Raw genomic sequence first — 24486 nt, forward strand, 5'->3', positions numbered from 1 at the left:
CATGAGACCTTGCTGAAGTCACTTTCTGATTCTAGGAATCGTTTTTTGTAGGTTTCTTAGAATTTTCTATGTAGATGATCATGTCATCGGCAAATAGGGATAGGTTTATTTCTTCCTTCCCAATCTGTATGTCTTTTATTTCTCGTTGCAATGTTGAACCTCCCATGCTATGTTAAATAAGAGTGGTGAGAACAATGTCCTTGGCCTGTTCCTGATCTTTAGGAGAGAGTGTTCAGTCTTTCACCATTAAGTCTGACAAGAGCTATGGGTGTTTTCCAGATGCTCTCTATGAAGTTGAGGTACTTCCCTCTATTCCTAATTTGCTGAATTTTTTTCATAAATGGGTATTGGATTTTCCATGTTGATAAGATTACAGGCAGACCTCGTTTTATTGCACTTCACTTTATTGCACTTTGCAGATATTGTTTCTTTACAAATTGAAGTTTTGTGGTGACCCTGCGTTGAGCCAGTCTATCGGTGCCATTTTTCCAACAGCATTTGCTTACTTCATGTCTCTGTGTCACATGTTGGTAATTCAAAAGTATTTGAAACTTTTTCATTATTATTATATTTGCTGTGGTCTGTGATAAGTGATCTTTGATGTTCCTGTTGCAAAAAGATTACTACTCCCTGAAAGCTCAGATTATGGATAGCATTTTTTAATAATAAAATATATTTTTTAATTAATTAATTAATTTATTTTGGCTGCGTTGGTTCCTCGTTGCTGTGCACAGGCTTCTCTTGTTGCGGAGCACAGGCTCTAGTCACGCAGGCTTCAGTAGTTGTGGCGCATGGGCTTAGTTGCTCCGTGGCATGTGGGATCTTCCCGGACCAGGGCTTGAACCCTGAAGGCTCAGATTATGGATAGCATTTTTTAGTAATAAAATATTTTTTAATTAAGGTACATACATTTTTTTGGGACATAATGCTGTTGCACTTTAATAGACTACAGTATAGTGTAAACATAATTTTATGTGCACTGGGAAAACAAAAAAAAATCATGTGACTTGCTTTATTAATATTCGCTTTATTGCAGTGGTCTGGAACCATCCCCACAATATCTCCGAGGTATGCCTGTATATGATTTTTTTCTTCTTTAGGCTGCTGATACTGTAGGGCACATTGTTTTTCAAATGTTGATCCAGCCTTGCATAACTAGAACAAGTCCCATTTGTTCATGATGTATAATTCTTTCTATACATTCTGTTTAGTTTGCTAATATTTTGTTGAGGATTTTATATATTAGTTCATGAGAGAGACTGGGCTGTAGTTTTTTTCTTAATACAGTCTTTTTCTGTGTTTATTATCAGGTTAATGCTGGCCTCATAAAATAAGTTGGGAAATATCCCTCCTCTTTATTTTCTGGAAGAGGTTTTATAAAATTGGTGTTAATTCCTCTTTAAATGCTTGGTATAATTTACCAGTGAAACCATCAAAAAGCCTGGAAATTTCTTTTTTAGGAGCTTTTAAATTAAAAATTCTGTTTCATTAATGGTTATAGAAATATTCAGATTGTGTTTTCATCTAGGTTGAATTATTTTTTTATTGTGGTAAACATACTAACATAGAATTTACCATTTTAACCATTTTAAATGTACAGTTCATTGGCATTAAGTACATTCCCAATGTTGTACAACCATCACCACTATCCATTTCCAGAACTTTCTCCTCATCCCAAACAGAAACTCTGTACCCAGTAAACAGTAACTCCTCATTTTCCTCTACCCTGAACCCCTGCTAACCTCTGTTCTACTTTCTGTCTCTAAGAATTTTCCCATTCTAGGTACCTGAAATAAGTGGAATCAGACAAGATATGTCCTTTTATGTCTGGCTTATTTCACTTAGCATAATGTTTTCAAAGTTTATCCATGTTGTTGCATGTATCAGAATTTCATTCCTTTATAAGGCTGAGTAATATTCCATTGTGTGTATATACCATATTTTATCTGTTTATAAATTGGCAGACGTTTGAGTTGTTTCTACCTTTTGTCTGTTGTGAATAGTGCTGTATTGAACATTGTGCAGCTATCTGTTTGAGTCCCTGCCTTCAGTCCTTTTGGGCTTATACCTAGAGGTGGAATCAAAGGATCATATAGTAATTCTACGTTTAAATTTTTGAGTAATCACCAAAGTGTTTTCCACTGCAGCTGCACCATTTTATACATTCCCACCAGCAACATACCAGGGTTCCAATTTCTCCACATCCTCACCAACATTTGTTATTTTTCATTTTTCTTTTGATAATAGCCATCCTAATGAGTGTGAAGTGGTATCTCCTCATGGATTTGATTTGTATTTCCCTAATGACCAATGACTTTGAGCATTTTTCATGTGCTTATTGACCACTTGTATATCTTCTTTGAAGATATGTCTATTCAAGTTCTTTGCCCATCTTTAAATCTCATTTTTCTAATTGTTGTAGGAGTCCTTTATATAGTCTGGATTTTAATCTCTTACTGGATATATGATTTATAAATATATTCTCTTATTCTGGGATTGTTTTTTTATTCTCTTGATAGTGTCCTTTGCACAAAAGGCTTTACTTTTGATGAGGGCCACTTTATCTATTATTCCTTTTGTTGCCTATGCTTTTGGTGTCATATCCAAGAAGTGATTACCAAATCGAATATCATGAGGATTTTCCCCTATGTTTTTTCCTAAGAGTTTTATAGTTTTAGCTCTTAATGTTTAGGACTTTGATCCATTTTGAATTAATTTTTATATATGGTGTAAGGTAAGGGCCCAGCTTCATTCTTTGGCATGTGGATATTCAGTTTCTTGGTACCCTTGTCAAGAACCTATTGACCATAGAGTTATGTCTGGGCTTTCTGTTTTGTTCCATTAGTCTATATGTCTGTTCGTATGCCAGTACCACACTGTTTTGATTACTGTAGCTTTGTAGTAAGTTTTGAAATCAGGAAAGTGAGTTCTTCTTTTTCAAGATTCTTTTGTCTATTTGGGGTCTCTCTCTTTTTTTTTTTACAGTGTTTATTTTTACTTGTTGACAGTTTGCTTTATTTATTTATTTATTTATTTATTTATTTATGGCTGTGTTGGGTCTTCGTTTCCGTGCGAGGGCTTTCTCTAGTTGTGGCAAGCGGGGGCCACTCTTCATTGCAGTGCGCAGGCCTCTCACTATCACGGCCTCTCTTGTTGCGGAGCACAGGCTCCAGATGCACAGGCTCAGTAATTGTGGCTCACAGGCCCAGTTGCTCCGCGGCATGTGGGATCTTCCCAGACCAGGGCTCGAACCCATGTCCCCTGCATTGGCAGGCAGATTCTCAACCACTGCGCCACCAGGGAAGCCCTATTTGGGGTCTCTTGAGACTCCATATGAATTTTAGGATGGGGTTTTCTAAGTCTGCCCAAAAAACTGTTTTGGATTTTGGTAGAGATTGCACTGAATCTGTAGATCACTTTGGGTAGTATTGTCATCTTAACAATATTAGTCTTACAGTACATGAACACGGGATTGAGTTGAGTTGTGATAGTTTGTGGATTTCGAGGAATTGGTCCATTTCTTCTAAGTTGTCAAATACATAAAGTTGTTCATAGCATTTTCTTATTATCCTTTTAATAGTGCAGAATGTATAATGATATCTGCTGTTTCATTCCTTATATTAGTATTTTGGGTTTTTTTTCTTCAATTATATTTGTTACTAAGGTTAGAGGTATATCAATTTTACTGACTTTTTCAAAGAACAAGCCGTTTGGTTGATCTATTTTACTTTTCTATTTTCAATTTCATTGATTTCTGCTCTTATATTTTTTCCTTCTGTCTTCTTGCTTTGGGTTTGTTTTTCTAGTATCTAGCTCTTCATTTTCTAGTATCTTGGGTTAGGAACTTGGATTATTGATTTGAGACCTTTCTTTGTTTCTAATTTAAGCATTTAGTGCTATAAACTTCTCTCTCAGCATTACTTTAGCTACATCTCCCATATTTTGATATGCTGTATTTTCATTTTCATTAGGGCTATTTATTCTTAAAATTTCATTTTGAGACTTTCTCATTGACCCTTGTTTTATTTAGAAGTGTCTTGTTTATTTCCAAGTGTTTAGAGATTTTCTTGTTTTCTCTTATTTGTTTTTGGTTTGGTTGTTTCTAGTTTGATTCTATTATAGTCAGAGATACTACTCTCTATCACTTCAATACTTTTAAATTTGTTGAGGTTTGCTTTCTGGTTCAGGGTGTGATCTGTTGGTGAATATTCCATGGGTGCTTAAACAGTTACTTACTCTGCTGCGATTGGGTAGTGTCCATTATGCCAGTTACATCCTGTTAGTTGATTGTGTTGTTTAGTTCTTCTATATCCTTGCTGGTTTTCATTCTAGTAGTTCTGTCAGTTGCTGAGAGTAGAGTATTGATGTCCCCAACTATACTTGTGGATTTGTTTATTTCTTTTCTCAGCTCTGTGAGTTTTAGCTTCATGTGTTTTGAGACTCTGTTGTTTGGTGCATACACATTTACGATTGTTATGTGTTCTTGGTGGATTGATCCTTTATCATTATGTGACATCCTCCTTTATTGCTAATGAGAACTGGCAGGTCATGTCTTACTGTGTTTTTAACACTCTTTCCAGAAGATTCAGACTTATAATTCTTTGATCCATAGACAACCCCAAGGTTCTATCCAAAAAAGATAGGTAACGAGTTGTAAATTACCTGAGCAGTTTGAGGATTACGTTATTGATCTGTAAAAGTCATTGAGGTTTTTTTCCCCGCAAACATTGATGTTTCTATTCTAAGTGCTTACTGTATACAGCACTGTCTATGCCTTTCCCTTCCCTTAAATTTCCTGTCCCTCTGCTACCTCCAATTATAGGAACAGTTATGGGAGTCTTGAAGTTCAAGAAAAACTATTGGAAAACTCATGTGTGGCATGCTACGTAATTGATGTGCAAGAAGTCCACCATTTTAAAGGAATATGGTTGAGCTGAAAGACGTAGTATTAACAGCAGTAACCACACTTATATAAATATTTTGTTGGTGTTGTAACCACTTTCAGTTGATGAGACACTCCCATACTCTACTGGGAATATAACGTCACTTCATCCCTGGGCAGTATTATGTGTGATTATGGTGCCAGGTCGAGAGTGGTGACAACCAAGGCTTGGAGCTCTCAGGGGTTGTGCTCAAGCTCTGGGACCCCCTGAAGCGTGTGGTCATCTCCTGGAGATCTGGGCTCAAGTCCCAGCTCCACTAACCACCAGATCAAATGTGGGATCATGTCCACCTCACCACCCATCCTGTGAAGAAAAGCAAGCAGAACTCGTCTCGTGTAAACCTTCTTACATCTCTTTGTCATCCTCAGAGTGATTCTTCAGAGGCATTAGAGGGACCTCAAGGACCAGGACAGGAGTGCTGTGCTCATGCTGTGACTTCCCTGAGCCGTGCAGTGGCTGCTGTGTGTTGTTACTAATTGTGCTCCCCTTGCTGTCCACCTTCCCCCTTTTAGAGAGATGGGACCATGTCACCACCACAACCAGGAGACCGGGAGCGACCAGAGCTCCAGCAAAGCCTGCAGGTAACATGACTGTTCTGAGGAGGGCACTAAGGAGGGACCCCGTGGAGCTCTCTGGGGCCATGTGTCCAAATGAGCTATACCTGTAATTTAACCAACTGACTTTGTCTTTTATGTTTTAGGGCCCCCTGGAGAAAAAGAATTTGACTTGGCCGATGCCTTGGATGATCGAAATGATCAAGATCATGGCCACAGGAAGCCAAGTGCAGGAGGAGGAGGTAAGTCATAGCTGGTTGAAGGCACAGGCCAGTGCTGTAGCTCCCTGGTCAGGGTGTAGCTCATTAACTACAACAGCCCACAGAGCCACTCCTGGCCTGGCAGAGCTGGGGGCACTTCAAGGCCTAGGAGAACCCTACAACAGTGGTTCTCAAACGTTTTGGTCTCAGGACTCCCCAAATTATTGAGAATCTCTATTGAGATGTGGGTCACATCTGTTGATATTTATCATCTTTGAATCTAAAACTGGAAAAAAATTAAAATGAACGACAGTAAACACACATAGTAACATAAATAGCATATTTTATGAGAAGTAACTATGGCAAGATAAAGACAATTTAGTGAGAAAAGTGGTATCGTTGTACATTTTTCTATAATGTCTATCTTAGTAGGAAAGCTAGGGGACTTCCCTGACGGTCCAGTGGTTAAGACTCCGCACTTCCTGGTTGGGGAACTAAGATCCCTCACGCTATGGTGTGGCCAAAAAAAGAAGAGCTAGACTCTCACATCTCCATCCCCTTCTGGGCTCAAGTTGATATGTTGTTACAGTTGATGTATATGAAGGAGATCTGGCCTTATAAGATATATGCCATTGGAAAGGAGAATAATATTTTAATAGACTTTTCAGATCATTGATCCACATCATTTTTCTTTGGTAAGACACCCAAACTCGACCACTGGTTGTTTCTTATAGGTTAAGTGCAGTGTAGAATGTGAAACCATATCAATGAATTTTCCATAGTTGATTTCATTAAACTCCCCATGGATTCTCATGTACTTTTTAGTGGAACTTTTACCCATTCATGGTTTTGTGCATTACGCATTGGTCATTTGGAAAATATTGATGTTCTTAAGTCTTTTGACCTTCCAAATAATGCCATATTTCATTATGCAGTGCCCCAAATTCACATTGGTTAATATCACCACCATCTCATTAGAAAAAGTCTTTAAGTACTGGAAGGTTGTTAAGCTCACAGTGGTAGATATAGATTTTTCAAAATTCTCTTTTTTGTTTGAAATATTATCACTGGCAACAAGTACTGCCAGTGGTTTTCTTTAAAATAACAGCCCCATTTCATTCATTTTCAAGAAAACACCTGCCAAATACTCAAGCTGCCATAACCATAGTTAGCCCATCATTCTTTCTTTCTAGTAAAAGTAGTCTTTCATGACAGAAAGCAGCTAATACAAAGCAGAATTGAAACAGTCACACATGTGCTTTTTTGAGTCAACTATAGGACTTTGGAGTGGAACAGACATGCTGTAAGCATGCTTCCCATTTCATCACAGAATATTAAAAGATGTGTACTCAATGGTTAAGCTATAATAAAATTAATTTTTCGGTTTCCTTGTATTAGTTTTCTGTTGCCACCATAACAAATGATCACAAGCTGTTTCTTTTGGTGAGGAGTTCAGGAACAGCTCAGCTGAGTTTTTCTCTTCAGAACCTCATACACCTTCAGTCACAGTGTCCTCCAGGTCTGGGGTCTCAGCTGAGGTTGGGTTGTCTTCCAAGCTTATGTGCTCGTTGGCAGAGAACCGTTTCCTTGCAGTTCTAGGATAAGTGGCTGCTTGCTTCTTTAAGACCACCAGGAGAAAAACAGAGACTAGACAGAAGGGGAGAGAAGGGGGGAGGGGGAGGGGGGAGTAGAGAAGAGCAGGGAGGGGGAGAGGAAGGCTAAGTCTGTTGCTTCTAGTGTTTGAGCTCAGGAGGCCTTCAACCCTGTTTTAAAGGGCTCACTTGATTAAGTTCAGGCTCACCCAGGAAAATCTGCCTTTTGATTAATGCCAAGTCAAACTGATGTGGTAACTTAATTACATCTGCAAAGTCCATTCACCTCGGCATGTAATATAACCTAATCACGGGTTGATAGCCATCCTATGCATGGTTCTGCTCGCACCCAGTCATGGGATACTGGGGTGTGTACACTGGTGGGAGGGAATCTTGGGGGGCCCCTTTAGAGTTTTGCCTACGCATTCATCAAGGATCCTCTTAAGTGGCAGTCACTTTCTGGGGATGTTGGGCAACATTAAGTAACAAATTTCTTGTCTCTGAGAACTGTTTTTGGCATTGAGATGTGTGTTTTGTTTTCTCTAGGTTTTTCAGACAAGGATCTTGAAGACATATTAGGAGGTGGTGAATACAAACCTGACAAGGGTAAAGGTAGGAGCACTGATTTGTCCAAATGCCTTATTCTCGTTAAAGACCGGATTATACAGCAACCAGGTTGATTGGAGCTGTTCTTACTCAGACTCTGGGAAATCAAAGGTTGTTAGTTCCTAGACATCCCTGCTTGCAGTTTGGGGTTGACTTGGAATGATACAGAGACTGTGCAGCTCAAGGGGGGGGATTTATGAGCCAGTTTGGAAAAGCCACACATTTTCCCTGATGTTCCGGAAAGCCAAGGTGCTGCATGGGTTAATGTGTCCATACTAGCAGAAGCTGTTTGCCAAGGCAGCACCAGTTACAGTGACTCAAGGTCAGAGGACTCATTGGGAACAGCCTTCCCAACCTGGGGAGCCTGTCACTCTTGGGATGGGGGGAGCAAAACTCATCATGACAAGAACTTTTTTAAGACACCCATAGCAAGTCAGATATCTTTTAAAATATCTTTTTATTTTGCAGTAGTTTGAGTCACAAGAAGTTGTAAAAATAAACAAATTGTTCAGGAAAATTCCTAGGTACCCTTCACCCAGCTTTCCCTGATACCTTAATAAAACTATAGTTACATTGTCAAAACCAGGAAGCTGACACTGGTACAATATTGTTATTAAGTCACATACAGACCTTATTCAGATTTCATCAGATTTTGCATGCACTTTGTGTGTGTGTGTGTGTGTGTGTACACATGGACACATGCACTTGTGGGTCTGGGTCGATGAAATTGTATCCGATGTGTCAGCCCTTCATAGTCACACCCTCCCCCAAGGCAGGTAGTTTTAGTTCCGCCCGCAAATCACACAAAGATTTAAACTTTTTGTCTTAATACGTTGGCAAGATCGGATCCTAGTATGGAGACAATGTTAGCCAGACTTGATGTGGCAAAATAAGTTAGGGTTGTAATTTGCGGTTGGTACTTGTGCTTGTAACCTGTTCTGATTTTATGTTGTGATTGTAACTTGTAGTTCTGGTGGTAAGTTTTTATGATTGTAACTATTGTGATGGTAACCTGTTGTGATGCTAAGTTGTGGGTACAGCATTTTTTGGTCATTCCCTGTTGTGGTTGTGATTTGTGGTTCTGAGTGTAACATGTCGTGATTGTATCCAGTGTCAGCCTGCTCTGCTCCCCACAGTCTAGGCTGTGGCACTAGCATCTGCTTCTTTCTTGTAGGAATTGTGTGCCTTTCGTATGGGAACAGTGTTGTCTTCTGATTAAAGGATACTGTAGTCAAATCTGTCCTTCAAACCACCTTTCCAAACAGTGTCATTTTGAGTAAAAACTCTGAAAACCTCTAAATGAAACTCACAGGTGTCAGGAGAACATGGAACATTTAAAGGGCAAACCCTGCAAATTAGCCAATTACTCCCGGGTGACAAATGGTATTTCCAGATGGTGAGAAGAGAGGGGTTTCCTTATTAAAAGTACATGTTTTAACAAGGAAGAAGTGTTAGGAAATTCTTTAATTAGGCTCATATTTGAATTTCTGTTGTAAAGAATAATCAATTATTAGCGTAAGATATACTCTCTGTCATTATAGGTGTCAGTAAAAGAAAGTAGAGAGTCCCGGCAAAAAATACGAGTGTGAAACTGAAACTTAGGTTATGATAAGTACACCATGAAGTTCTCAGTCTTCTCTATGCAAACGTGCTAATGCCATGTATGAAGATAAAACACCACATTTAAATAAATGATGATCTTCAGCATAAAAACAGTCCTAATTAATGCATTTTCTAAGTGGGTTTTAGGCGCACAGACTCAACTATAGTTTCAGAGTGTATTTCTGAGATAGTGTATTATCTGTTGTATATGTTTTCTCAAGAAAACATTTCTCATGGCCCTGTAAGTGCCCCGTATTTTGTCTGTAGGTAGTAGTGACTGTCTCTCATCAACAGGTCCCATCAGCCTCCTCCATTCCCTAGCATTTTCACTGACTGAGAAGCTTGAGCTAATGAGTTTCATCTCCTCATTGTCCCCTCTGTGGTCTACATCTTAGTGTATGAAAGCCTCTCCTCCCATTCCCCTGGAGTTGCTCTTTGGTCCCCAGTCATTTCTTGGTGGTCACAACCCTCTGTCCCATGTGACCTCTGCAGCATTTCACTTTGATGACCACCTCCTCCTTCACATTCTTTCCTCCTGGGCCCTACCTGGCACTCTCCCACTTTCTTGTTCTCATTCACTTCTTCTTACTAAACACTTGCCTGGTGGGTCTCCTTCCTTGAGCGTCCAGTGGTATGTCATTCTCTTGCCCACTGAAAGGGAAGGGTATTAGAAACCAAGGTCTGGGTGTTGAGTGTATCCATTAGTGGGATGTTGCTACTTCTAAACCCTTTAAGTGGGCAGAACTAGGAAACAGGAAGTGCATGGATGTATTTTATTAATAAACTGTATATATATGTATCTATAATTATTTCTGTATCTATTCATCAGCATCTGTATTAACCTAAACATGAGTTCATACTTAAGCCTTCTAGCAGTAGATTACAGTTGGAGACATATTTTAGTATTCCTTTCTTGCTGATCTTTAACTTCTCTCTCTGACAATGAGAAACCCACCATCCATCAACTGTTTGCTTACTTGCTCAATTCTGGTATTATACGTGTATAGCGCAATCATAATTGTTAACCCATACCCCTATGAGACGCAGCTTTACCAACTACAGTCCAGTGTTTGTTTTTCTTCTTTTGTCTTTACCTTACAGTTTCAGTCAAAATACCATTTTTTTTAAAGTTACTTGCATAGCTCCTTTATTACCCCTCCATTCAGTGCAGTTCTGACATACATTTATAATGCAGATACATTCATTTGTCACAGTCTACATTCCATCTTGGGATCCCCCACCAACCTGGTTGATGTTTTGCTTGCATACATTAAAGGTCACTCCTTGTGATATACATTTGTATGGGTTTTTACAAATGCATATAGTCATGTGTCCAGCACCCAAGTACCATACAGAACAGTGTAACCATAGAAGTTCTTCTGTATACCCCTTTGGTACTCAGCCACTCTCTCTTTCCTCAACCATAATTCATTTTCTCTTAGTGCAACCACTGATCTGTTTATCATCTCCATAGCTTTTGCCTTTTGCAGAATGTCATATGGTTAGAATTATACAGTATGGAGCCTTTCCAGACTGGCTTCTTTCATTTAGCAATGTGCATTAAAGGTTCCTATATGTTTTTTCATGGCTTGGTAAGTCATTTCTTTATAATATTATTTCATTGTCTAGATGTACCACAGTTTGTCCATTCACCTATTGAAGGACATCTTGGTTGCATTTAGCTTTTGGTGATTATAAATAAAGCTGCTATAAATATTTACATACAGGTTTTTGTACAGACATAAGTTTTCAGTCCACATGGGTAAATACCTAGGTATATAATTTCTGGGTCATATGGTAAATCTATGTTTAGCTTTACAGTAAACTTCCCAGCTGTCTTCTGAAGTGGCTGTACCATTATATTGGGTTGGCCAAAAAGTTCGTTTGAGAAAACCCGACCTCTTAAATCTTATGGGAATAGCCGAACGAACTTTTTGGCCAGCCCAATACTTTTCCATGAGCAATGAATGAGAGTTCCAGTTGCTCTACATCCTTATCAGCAATTGATATTGTCAGGGTTTAAAAAAATTTTTTTTGAAGTATATTTGATTTACAATGTTGTATTAATTTCTGCTGTATAGCAAAGTAACTCAGTTATACACACACACACACACACACACACACACACACACACATATATATGTACTTTTCCATTATGGTTTATCTCAGGATATTGAATATAGTTCCCCATGCTACAACAGTAGGACCTTGTTGTTTATCCATCCTATATATACTAGTTTGCATCTGCTAATATCCAACTCCCAATCCTTCCTTCCCTCACCCCCTCCCCCTTGGCAACCACAAGTCTATTCTCTGTGTCTGTGAGTCTGTTTCGTAGATATGTTCATTTGTGTCATATTTTAGATTCCACATGTAAGTGTTATCATATATGGTATTTTTCTTTCTCTGTCTGACTTACTTTGCTTAGTATGATAGTCTCTAGGTCCATCCATGTAGCTGCAGATGGCATTATTTCATTCTTTTTTTATGGCTGAGTAATACTCCATTGTATATATGTACCACAACTTCTTTATCCATTCATCTTCCAGTGAACACTTAGGTTGCTTCCAAGTCTTGGCTTTTGTAAATAGTGCTGCAGTGACCATTGGGGTGCATGTATATTTTTGAATTGTAGTTTTGTCTGGATATATGCCCAGGAGCGGGATTGCTGGATCATGTATCTCTATTTTTAGTTTTCTGAGGAACCTCCATACTGTTTTCCATAATGGCTGCACCAATTTACATTCCCACCAGCAGTGTAAGAGGGTTCTGTCAGGGTATGTTTTTTTTTGTTTTTGTTTTTTTTTCATTTTAGGCATTCTAATACTTGTGTAGGGGTATCTAATTGTTTTTTCATTGTATTTTCCTAATGGGAACTGATGTTGAGCATCTTTTTATATTCTTATTTTATACTGTTCTTTGAAGTCTGTTCAGATTTTTTGCCCATGTGAAAAATTCAGTTTGCTTTTATTAGTTCTATTTTTAACCTGGATACAAATCCTTTTCCAGGTATATGATTTTAAAAATATTTTTTTCCCAGTCTGTGGCTTGTCTCTTCCTTTTCTTCATAGTGTTGTTTATCAAATAATAAAATTTATTTTTTATAAAGTTCGATTTATCCATTTTTTTTCTTTTACGGATCATGCTTTGGTGTTTTAAGAACAACTAAGTTCATGAAGATTTTTTCTTATGTCCTCTTCTAAGAGTTTTATTGTTTTTGCTTTTACATTTATGCCTTTGTTCCATCTTTTAGTTCATCTGTATATGGTGTGAAATAGGAGTCCAACTTTATTCTTTTGCACGTGGATATCCAATTGTCCTAGCACCACTTGTTGACAAGATTTTCCTTTCCCTACTAAACTGTCTTGGCTCCTATGGAAAATCAATTGACCATAGATGTAAGAGTTTGTTTCTGGACTCTCAATTCTGCTCCATTGTTGTCTGTAGCTGGCCTTCAGCCAATACCAATACTGTCTCTGCTGGGCATGTCCTCAGCTTCAGGGCAACCAAGGTTATGTGGAGAATGTATCAAGCCCCCTATGGTTGTCTCACATCTCTGTTAAATCCCTGGCTAGTTGACTGGTTAGCTTGCTCAGGCTAAAGGAGCTGCTGGCTCTCCAAGTCATGTGGGTCCCGTTTGGCAGCGGTAGTGCAGTTGCTGATTTCCATGGCCTGTCCACCTCTCCCCAGTTAAACTAGCTGCTGAAAGACCTGGGAGAAGGGGAAATGAGAGCAACCCTGGGGGAAAAGGCCTCAGATTCCAGGTGTTCTCACAGGAACTAAATCTGTTTCCTGAAATGGCTGTCTTTGATTGTCCAGGGTTATAGTTGCTTTTTGAGAAGAGGAGTTGTTGACCTCCTCAACCCCTCATGCCAGACATCCTCTCTGCTAGTATCTTTTGAATTTGGAATATTCTTTCTCTTTGCCTCCCCTCAAGCCCAGGCCCATATCACCTACCCTTGGGTCATTACCTTAATCTCTTAACTGGTCTCCTGGCTCCAGCCTGTCCTCCATGCAGCTGCCAGAGAGAATCACCAGGAACATGATCTTGTCAGTCCTCTGTTTAAAACTATTGTGTAATAATGAAAAGACAAACAGCCCAATTAAAAAATGAGCCTAAGAGACACTTCATAAAAGAAGTTATATGAAGATGCTCAAAATCTTTATTGGGGAAATGCGAATGAAAACCATGATGAGTTATCACAACACAGCCACCAGAATGGCTAAAATCAGAAAGACTGACAGATACCGAATATTAGTATGTAAGTGGAGCAACTGGAACACTTGTACGTTGTTGGTGTGAATGTAAAGTTTCTTATAAAACTGAACATAGACCTCCCCAATAACCCAGCAATTTCACTTATTTTTAAGAAAAATGAGAGCTTATGTCCAAAAAAGACTTATAACAGAATTCTAAAAGCGACTTTATTTATAATAGCAAAACAACAACAAAAGAAACTGTAAACAGCCTAATTATCAATAGGAGAATGGATAGACAAATTGTGATATATATTCATACAATGGAATGACTTACTGAAACACAGAATAACATGAATAAATGTCAAAAATATTATGCTGAGTGAAAGAAGCCAGTGAAAAAAACAGTATATGCTATATGAGCCCAGTCACATGAAGTTCTAATATTTGTAAAACTAATTTCTAATGTTACAAATGAGGTCCACAGCTGCTGTGGATTGGGGTGAGAATGGGGATTAATTGGACAGGGACATGAGAGAACTTTCTGGACTGATGTTAATTCTGTATCTCAGTGGGGGTATGGGTTTCACAGGTGTATGCATCTGTGAAAACTTACGAAATGGTACATGTAAGATTAGTATTTTATTATATGTAAATTTTACCTTAAAAAAGGAATCACAAGCAAACATGGAAATCTAGGTTATAATATGTGTATGGGTGAAGCGTACAGATGTCTGAGACTTACTTTGAAATGCATCACAAAAATAAGATTGGATGGATAGAGGGATGGATGGACATATGATAAAGTGAATAATGTAAACTGTTAATTATAGAATCCAGATGGTGGGTGTATGAGTGTTCACTGTACAGTGTTTTCAACTTTTTTGAACGTTTGAACTTTTTCTTAATTGTTGGGAAAAAATTTTTAAGCCAAAACAACAACAACAAAGTCTCTTTAATGGCTCCCTAATGCCTATAAGATAAGTTCAAGCCCCTTATCCTGCTGACATATCTTTCTGCCCTAGACCGTCAACTTCATTTCGACTCCAGACATGTGAACGAGCTGGTCCATGCCTATCTTTGTGCCTTCACATGCCGTTCCTCTGTTTAAATGCCTTTCTTCCACCAGATGAATTCCTACTCATGTCCAGCAAATGCTCAGCCACTGATCCCTTAAGGGACACCTCAAAGATCCCCTCCTCTCTGGAGGCCCCTCCCCTCTGTGGCCCTGTGGCACTGCGCCCATCTTGTGCCTTTGGTTCTCATAGAACTTCTGTCATCCTGCTGGTACAGCATAGCCCCTGGCATTACTGAGTCACACCGAGTCACGTGTAGCTTTTTCACTCCTGCTATATTGGGCTTCCTGAAGGCAGGCACCTTTTTCCTTGTGTATCCCTGGCACCCCCAATAAAAGTTTCCTGAAATCAAGGGGATCAGGATGGACCAAACACCTGGCTTTGCTCTCTCCCCTCCCGCCCACGCTTTCCCATGAAGAGTGACACATTTGATTGGCTAGGCTGACGACCCTGTGGGCCACTCGAGTGATGGCATCGTGGCATGAAATGCTTTCTTTTGGACCCCAAAGGGGGCGATGAGGGAGGCTGTGCCCCTCATGTAACTGGTGGGTAAGTGTGCACTCTTACGGGCGGTGAACTCTATAAATCTGATCTGTGAACCCAGCTCTCCCCCAGGTGGTTTTGTGAGGGGTGGGGGGGGTAGCGGAGAAGTACTCGGAAGCCCCGTTTATGAAGCGAACGCCTTACCTGATCTTCCTCTGGCTCCTGGTGTCTGTCCTCAGTTGGGAAAGAGCGTGGAGGGGAGCAGGGATGTCATTAGCAGAAAATACTGCATCATTGTTTTTAGCCAAAAAAGAAAATTTCATATTAGAACCAGGTTGAGCACTCTTCACTCCCAGATGGTAGTTTCTAAGGCCAAAGCATGTAGTTCTTAAAACCAGAGGCAAGAGTCAAAACCCGTACCTCTAAAGAGATGTAGACGTTCCCCTCCAGGTGTGTGAAGGTGTCCCCACGTGTGAAGCGGGAACCCATCGCCTTTACTTCCCAGGGTTCAATGAGAAGCTGTGTCTGGCTGTGGTCAGTGAATTGACTGTAGTTCCAGTGCTCTTGCCCTGCAGCTGCAGCCTTCTGGTGCCCAGGAGCCTCGGTCTTAGAGTGCCTTCCAGGGCTTTGCACAGACAGCTTCCTCTGCTCTCCCCTCTTGTCTCGCAGGTGCCTGGACAGACTCAGCAGACTGCTTCCTGCCTTTGAATTTTCATTCCATTTGTTTCTCTTCTCAGCTCCCTACCTGGAACCTCCAGTCTTCTAGAGTCTTCCAGGCCCCCAGGGTTCCTCACTGAGTTAAATTTGTTTTATTGTAGTAAGATATACATAACATTTACCATTTTAATCATTGAAAGTGTACAACCATCACCACCATCCATCTCCAGAACCTTCCCAAAGGGAAACTGTACCTATTAAGCAGTTACGCCCCATTCTCCCCTCCCCGCAGCCCCTAATAGCCACTAGTCTACCTTCTGCCTCTGTGAATTTCACTACTTTACCTCATTTAAGTGGAATTGTATAGCATTTGCCCTTTTGTGTCTGGCTACTTTTACTTGGCATGTGTTCAAGGTTCATCCACATTATAGCGTGGCTCAGTACTTCATTTCCTCTTACAGCTGAATAATATTCCCTTGTATAGATATACCACATTGTGTTTATCTACTTTCCCTCCTGAGTTTAAAGAAATCGTTCCTCTTCCATTTTTACTGTATTTACAGTCACTATCTTGAAATATATGGGTGCTGTCATGGTCCCTTCCAAGCCGTTAAGTTGATCTCATGCAACAGGGCATTGGGTCTCGATGGGAACATAATCATGGCAAAAGAGCTTAAGTGGAAGGGCTTTTACCCCAGAAACATTGCCTTCTATTGGGAGCTGAAAAAAGTTAGGGACTTGCCGCCACACAGCCCTTTCCATGTCTCTCTATGGACCCATTTCTGGTTTTTTTTCAGCTTTCATAACATGAAGAAATAGGATGTTTCAGATGTGAAGAACAGCTCTCTGGTTCTAGTGTTCTAGAATGTGAAAAAACCCACATGCTCCCTCAGAGCCCCTGCCCCCAACACACATGCACATACACACACGCACGCACACATGCACACACGAGGGCAGCGTGAACACAGGGCTTTTCTCTGAGATGACTTCTGGTGTCTTGCGAGCTTGCCATAGGTAGGTGGGGTGTACAGCTCAGTGCTGGGTTGGGGCACCTGTCACGTTATTTAGAGGGTAGGGTGACCGTTCTCTTCCCTGAGGTGGGGGATGGAGGAGATCTGGGCCTTGGAGACTTTCTGGAACAGTGAGGAATGGCATCCCCAGCGGTTAGCCTAGGGAGCCAGGTTCTGGTTGACTCTTTTCAATTCGATTTGACTTTGTAACCACGGGTCATTTGAAGCAAGTGTTTGTCCCTCTTTGTTTATTCATTTTTCAGTTTTTTTAAATTTTACTTTGCATTTCTGCTGCCACTTTTTTAATAATGAAGATAATTTTTAAAAAAATCTAAAACTCCTAGCTGTGGCTGCTAGAAGTCTAGCACACTTACAGAGGTCCTGAACCACTTGAACGCCCCCCCTCGGCCGTTCTAGCTGTTATCTACCACTGTCACGTGGCTCTGCATGCCCGTGGCAAATCAGACGTGTCAGGCACTGGCAGTGAGCCTGGAATTGCACTGTTGTCAGTGAGGGACACGTCGGTGCATTGCATCCCTGTCTGACAGGCATGCGGCTGTTGTGACTCAAAATTGATATGTCTGTATGTATCAATGTGTGTGCAATGTTGTCTTTTATGTTGGAAGATGCTGAGGTAACATTTCTGTTGACAACAGGGTAATGCCTAATGTTCTCTGTAGCTACAGTGGTCACTATAGCTATAGGAGCCCTTATAGTTATGGTGGGCACTATAGCTATGGGGTCTCTTGAGCTATGGTGGCAGTCCCTACAGCTATGGCAGTCACTATCGCTATAACAGTGGTCCCTAGAGCTCTGGCATTCCATAACTATCTACATGTATAGGTGTCTATACTCAAAGCAAATTGTAATCTGAGATATGCTGTACCGGGGAATTTCTAGTACAATAGAAGGCGACTCTAGACTCTTTGGTATGTAGTTGTGTTGTATAATTGTGAACTCAGAAGGCAGGTGAGGATACAAAACATATTGTCCATGAAAATGAAGGTCCTGCCAGTGACCTGTGAAATAACCTCTTTGAACTATTTCTCCAGTTCTGGGAAAGTAGATGTAGATAGATTTGCATGAGGCTTGCATATTTTAAACATTCTTTGAAAAATTCTATGAAAAATAGTTGTTTATTGTTTTACCATCTAGGGAGAATCACTAGTAATAATTGGGAGTGTATGCTCACAGCATAAAGTATATATTTGGAAATATTTTTACAAAAATGGGATCATGTTACCTTTTTAAAACCAGTTTTTTAAATTCAATAACACCCTGAATATCTTTTTCTGTATTAGGGAGTCCTTTAAAAAATCATGTCAACCACTGCATAATATTATGTTTCACTGTGACTTCTTTAACCAGGGCCTATATTTGTATAAAGAGGGTTTTTCCTCCAGCTTTTTACTGCTGTACACAGTGCTGGGATGAACTTCCTCATTGCCAAATGTATAAAACCTTAATTGTCTGTCAGACAAATTCCTAGAACTTGAACTGCTGAGTCACAGGAGGTGTAAATTTTTAAAGATGCGGCTCTTCGAGTGTACTGCCACATGGCATTCCATTACAATTGTACCAGCTGCCGTTTCCACCACTAGGAAGGAAACAGCTGCCTGTTTGCTCATATATTCACTTTCACCGGGTATTTTAGTTTTGTAATCTTCGCAGATTTGATCAGTACAAAATGCCATCCTGTTTAAATTTCCCATTTCTCTGCATCCAAGAAGTGAAACACTTTTCACCTCTGTCTTATTAGACACTCTTAATATATTGTGTGAATTGCCTATTCATGCCCATTGTCCCATTTTCTACTCATTTATGTGTAAGGGCTCCTTTTACATTAGGGATTATTAATCTCTTTTCATACCTTCCAAAGACATTTTATTTACCCATTCATCAATTGATGAACCTTTAGGTGGTTTCCACATTTTGGCTTTTATGACTAATGCTGCAATGAAATCAGTGTACCAATTTTTGTGTGGTCAGGCGTTTTCAATTCTCTTGGGTATATATATCTAGAAGTGGAATTGTTCAGTCTTGTGGTAACTCTGTGTGTTTACCTTTGGGAGTAACCACCAACCTGTTTTCCACAGCAGCTGTAGCATTTTACATTCTCATCAGCATTGTCTGAAAGATCCAATTTCTTCACATCCTCACCAACACCTATTTACCTTTTTTGGATTGTAGCCATCCTAATGCGTGTGAAGTGGTATCTCATCGTGGGTTTGATTTGCATTTCCCTGGTGACTAATGATGCTGAGCTCTTTTCGTGTGCTTATTGGCCATTTGTATATCTCTCTGGAGAAATGTCTTCCTATCCTTTGTCCATTTTAAAATTGAATTATTTGCCTTTTTATTGAGTAGTAGAAGTTCTTTATTCTCAATACTCATCCCTTGTCAGATATAGAATTTGCCAATGTTTTCTTCCATTCTGTGGGCTGTCTTTCCACTTCCTTGATGATGTCCTATGAAGCACAAAGGTTTTTAATTTTGACAGAGTCCAATTTATCCATTTTTCCCTTTCGTTTCTTGTGCTTTTAGTATGGAAGTTTTGACTTTTGATATAATCTTTTCCATTTCAGGCTCCTGGCTTGAGGGCCAGGTTTAGGAAGTCATTCGTTACCCCAAGACAATATAAATGTTGTCCTACATTTTCTCGTAGTGCTTTTATGGCTTCATCCATTTTATATTTATTGGAAACTTACTTCCTTGGTGGTGTTGGTTTGGATAAATTTGTTATGCCACTGGGTCACCAGTTGTCCCTGTACCACCTTTTGCATGGCATGCATTTTGTAAAGGAACTGGGTTCAGCCCGTGCTGAGAGGAAGTGAATGGAGCTCAGTAGCCAAATAGGGATCAAAACCATGACATTGGCTTGGCTAACTCCAATGGCAAGCCTTGGTGGCCGACTTTACTTCAGGTTCATGCCACTAGAAGGGATGGAAGGATCTAGAATGACTGGGGTCTTACTTTCCAATTGTTCTTTCCTTAACCTCTTAGTATCTCAGCCCACGTGCCCATCTGAGCAGTGAGTGACCCACAGGATGGGATCACATTTCTTTTTGAGGAGGGAGTAACATTTATTTGTCATCTTCTTAGAAAAACGCTTGTGTCCAATCACAGATGGTCAGATAGTCAGGGATTCCTAGAGACTGAAGAATTGAGCATTTGAATATTTTTGACAACCAGGGGCAGCCAGAGCTCTCCAGATGCCCCTGGAGATCAGGGGGCCTTCCTGTTTACATTTCATGTAACACCCTCATAGCTCCTGGCCATACAGATGGTGAGGTTCAAGTTGTTATGAATCCTCATGATCAAGGATTAATCAGGAAAGGGAGACTTGGGAACACTCAGCTTCATTCCAGCTCAAGGTGAACCAAAGAGTGGGTTGAGTTGCTCATTCCTATCTGGAAATCTAGTGACATGAACATGTCAGCAGAGGACGCCTGTGAGGGGTGGCCGCTACCCTTGCGACAGCCGCCTCTGGCGCAGCAGAAGGGACCAGTGATGGGCCAGTGCAGCCGGACTCCAAGTCCTCACAGGTGACCTCGCTGCTCACACATTAACGCACAGGGTGACTCATGTCCTCCTCTCTGCTCTGCTTCCTCCAACAGCAGTGATTGTGTTTTTGAAAATGCCAGTGCTCCTTGTTTTGTAAATAACCATCCATTTCCAATCAGGGATGTCTGTAAAATGCATTTAACTCAAGGATTCAGTCCCAGGTGGGAACATAGCAAACCTCATTTTCTCCCCCAAGACTCTTATTTTTAAAAAAAGACTTTATTTTTTTAGAGCAATTTTAGGTCCACAGCAAAATTGAGCACATTGTACGGAGAGTTCCCTGCGCCCCCAGCCTACCCATGAGCAGCATGCCCCACCGGAGGGGGGACATTGGTTATAATTCATGCCCCTGCATCCCCCCAGCGTACTAGAGCAGTTTCCCCCAAGAACCCTGGGCTCTGGGAACACGGCCTCCCTCCATTAATGAGCATCATGTCCTGAGAAGAAGAGGGCATCGTGAAGGGAGTGCTCAAGGCTAATTAATGTCCTAAATGGCACTGGTTGCTTGTTAGGGAGCTGCTGTCTGGGCTGTGTGTGTGTGTGTGTGTGTGTGTGTGAGAGAGAGAGAGAGAGAGAGTGTGTGTCTGTTTTGTTCTACGAAATGTTATCACATGTAGGTTTGTGTGACCACCACTGCAGTCAAGAAAAGAACACTTCTGTCACCACAAGGATCCTTCCCGTTTTCCTCTTTTCATCACAGCCACCTCCCTCCGTCTTCACCCTCTCTAACCCCTGTCAACCACTAATCTGTTCCCCATCTCTGTGATATTTCAGAGCCTTTTGAATTTCAAAATCCTAGATAGGCGATTGTCAGCCTGCATTGGTTTATGTTCCAAGAACAACTCAAACTCTAGGCCAAGCCAGAAGTGGATGGCCCTTAAAAAGCTCCTGATTACCACTTAATCCTATAGCATATCATAAGGGCACCGTATGTGCACCTAAGTTACATGAGCAGAAGCATCTGGATTTGAAGAAAACCAGGTAAAGGGCAAAGGACAGGAGGAAAAGAAATTGAAATATTAACTATAAATCTCTTTGGGTAGTAGGATGATGAAATATTTCTATGCTAGTCTTTCGTCCTTGTTTAAAACAAAGTTTTACATAACCGTGTTTCTATAATTAGGTAAACGATAAATATATTTTTACAGGGGACACTAGATGCATGGGACCCACGCCATGTTGTCCTTCAGAGGCAGGCTCGCCTGGCGTGGGCTGAGCTCCGCCCCCTGCCGGCAAGTCCCCCACCTGCGCACCTCTGCTCCCTGCGCTATCGTTGGGGATGGTTGCTGGGCGCACCTGCCCCAGCGGACTGCGTGTGAAGAGCCAGGATGTAACACGTTGTCAGTGAACAGTCGCTGTCACTTCGAAAATAAAGCGTCCCACCTGGGCTTCAGCAGGCGACAGGCATAAGGAAGCAGTTCTTGCTACAGTCAGGGCAGAGCCCACAGGGGCTGTGCTGGCGGGGCCTGGGGCAGAGGTGGACCCGGAAGGCTCAGCCAGTCGGGAAGGGGCTGTCCCTCCCGACCCCGAGCCGGTGGTCACGGAGGACACTGACGGCTTTTGTCCTTTCTGCAGGTGATGGCCAGTATGGCAGCGGGGACGACTCAGGATCCGGTGAGTTTGAGTCCCGAGGTTTCTGCTGGAAACCACAAACTGGCCCGCTTTTGTCTCAGAGCTGGGCTTCCTGACCCTCCCGTGACAGTTCCTGGTAGAGACCCGTCTGTGAGGCCACCAGCACAGGAGTGCAGCCATTTAAAGGAATTAAGCGTGACGCTCTGGATCCCGGGGAAGTGGCCTCAGCTGGTGCGGTGGAGGCTGCAGTGCCTCCACAGCCACCTTTCCAGCTGCTCAAAACGGAAATCCTTACAGAAAATGCGCAGTATTCGGTAGACCCGTGGGCACACTGTGTCATTTTCCACCCTTCGGTATAAGTGGCACAGCCCCACACACTGGCTTGGGGGTCACGGGCCCTAGAACAAGCTTAGCTCACTGGCTAGAGGAGAGCCAGGTGCCTGAGCCGATCCCTGTGGTGTCGTGGGCTTGACCCCGCCTCTCTCCATTCCCCAGGCATGTCGGCAGAGGCCGGCACCATTGCCGGCGTGGCCAGTGCTCTGGCCATGGCCCTGATCGGCGCTGTCTCCAGCTATATCTCCTACCAGCAGAAGAAGTTCTGCTTCAGCATTCAGCGTAAGTGGACCTGCCCTGCGGCCGCCTGTGGCTGCACCCTCCCGCTGCTTGATGTGAACAGCGGGGCCAGGGCTTTGGAGGGGAAGGGGCAGAACCCCGAGCAAGTTAAGATTCAGGAACTTTCCACAGCCTGCCCAAGACACCTCCTCAGCAGATCTCCCCAGGCTGAGGTGGAGGTGGTGCTGCACTTTTTAAAACCCTTGGGGACAGACCTCGGCCAAACTGAAGTGTAAAGCGGCCTGGAAGAGAGGACTGGGCTGGGCCCAATGACCTTGATCTTCCAAGGGTGAGCCCTTGGTTTCTCGTACAACAGGAGAGCCCCTGGATATCCATGTGGCTTCGGACCTCACCCAAGGGGACGTGGGCCCTTTGGAGGCAGAAGGCAGGCGTCCCCAGGACCTCGGAGGTCCTGGCAGCCCTCCCCTCCCTCTCAGATCCCAAGGAGCCGCTGCCCGCTGCCTGGGTGCCCCCGCTCCTCCCGGTGAGCCAGAGAATCATGAACTGTTTAAAACAAAGAGGAGAGTGTGGTTCCTCCCTTACACACCAGCTTCGTAACATAGGTGGCTTTCATTTTAGGCTGTAGCTGTGACTCTATCCAAGGTGTGTGAACTGAATAGTTACAGATGGAATGTGTCTGAGAAGCCCACCCACAGGAGCCCTGTGTCGGGGGAGCCCTGCGTCGGGGGGAGCCCCGTGTCGGGGGAGCCCCGTGTCGGGGGGAGCCCCATGGGGATGCCACTGTCATGGTTTCATATGCACAGTGTCGATGTGTCGCTGTTTGCCGAGAGTGTCTCTGGTTGAAGACAGGCGATTTTTAGTTCAAGTGAGAGGCCCTGACTCAGCCATAGTTTTCCTCTTTCCTGCAGCTCAGGACCATCCCCTGTGAGGCTTCCCCTTCCCTTGCTCTGGGCCTCTGCGCTTAATTCTAGCCTGGATCTGAGCTTCCCAGGAAACGACTTGGGTCCCAGAATGCTTTGTGTGCGGATATTGCTGCCGTCTCCATTGTGTTTGGTGCTCCACAGGCTGTGCATAGCAGTGCTCCAGGGACAGGGTTCACATCTCAGTGCACAACCTGCACAGCTGTTCATGGCTGCCCTGCTTGAGTTCCCACCCACTTGCTATCGTGCCAATAGCTTGGCTGTAGAGTGGTGTGAACAGGAAGAGTGAGAGGGAGTGCAGAGCTGGAGGCTGGGTTGGCCTTAGAGCTATCACCTTTCCCAGCTCAGAAGACTTAAAACAACAGATCTATTGTCTCATGGTTCTGGAGGCCAGAAATCCAAGATCAAGGTGGCAGCAGTGCTGGTTCCTTCTGGAGGCTCTAGGGGATGATCCTTCTTTCCTCTTCCAGCTTTTGGTGGCCCCGAGCATCCCTTGGCTTATGGCTGCATCACTCCAGTCTCTGCGTCTGTCTTCAGGTGGCCTTTTCCTCTGTGTCTGTGTCATCTTCTGTCTCTTAAAGGGCACTTGTCATTTAGGTGTGGGCCCCACCCTAAATCCAGGATGATCCCATCTTGAGATCCTTAACTTTGTCACATCTGCAAAGACCCTTTTTCCACATAAGGTCATATCCACAGGTTGGTGAGGACATGAACATAGCCTTTAGGGGCCACCATTCACCCCAGTTCAGCATTGTAACCCTAACAGTGAGATGAGTGCAATCCACGGCTGTCAAATACCTGTCCACTGCAGAGCTGGGCCAGGTGGCTCGTGTGCCATGGGATGGCTTTTGAGACTTTAAAATGCATGTTGGGTAAACGAGAAACTAAAAGCTGGGCCTAAACTTACAGTAAGCATGGCTTCCCAGGCGCTCCACGC

At 42.3% G+C, this 24486-nt stretch overlaps 1 protein-coding gene across 2 annotated transcripts in view; it reads left to right on the forward strand.

Moving 5' to 3' along the window:
- The window catches only part of CD99L2 (CD99 molecule like 2), a 111581-nt gene that overhangs the window by 78928 nt on the left and 8167 nt on the right, over nt 1-24486 (forward strand). For both annotated transcript variants that reach the window (XM_060088129.1, XM_060088128.1), the window contains exons 5-9: nt 5456-5524; nt 5644-5739; nt 7836-7901; nt 22060-22098; nt 22552-22671. In XM_060088129.1, coding sequence (XP_059944112.1) covers nt 5456-5524; nt 5644-5739; nt 7836-7901; nt 22060-22098; nt 22552-22671 — 390 coding nt within the window. The remainder of the gene's footprint in view (nt 1-5455; nt 5525-5643; nt 5740-7835; nt 7902-22059; nt 22099-22551; nt 22672-24486) is intronic.

This window comes from Mesoplodon densirostris, chromosome X, assembly GCF_025265405.1.
Source record: "Mesoplodon densirostris isolate mMesDen1 chromosome X, mMesDen1 primary haplotype, whole genome shotgun sequence".
Lineage (NCBI taxonomy): Eukaryota > Metazoa > Chordata > Mammalia > Artiodactyla > Ziphiidae > Mesoplodon > Mesoplodon densirostris.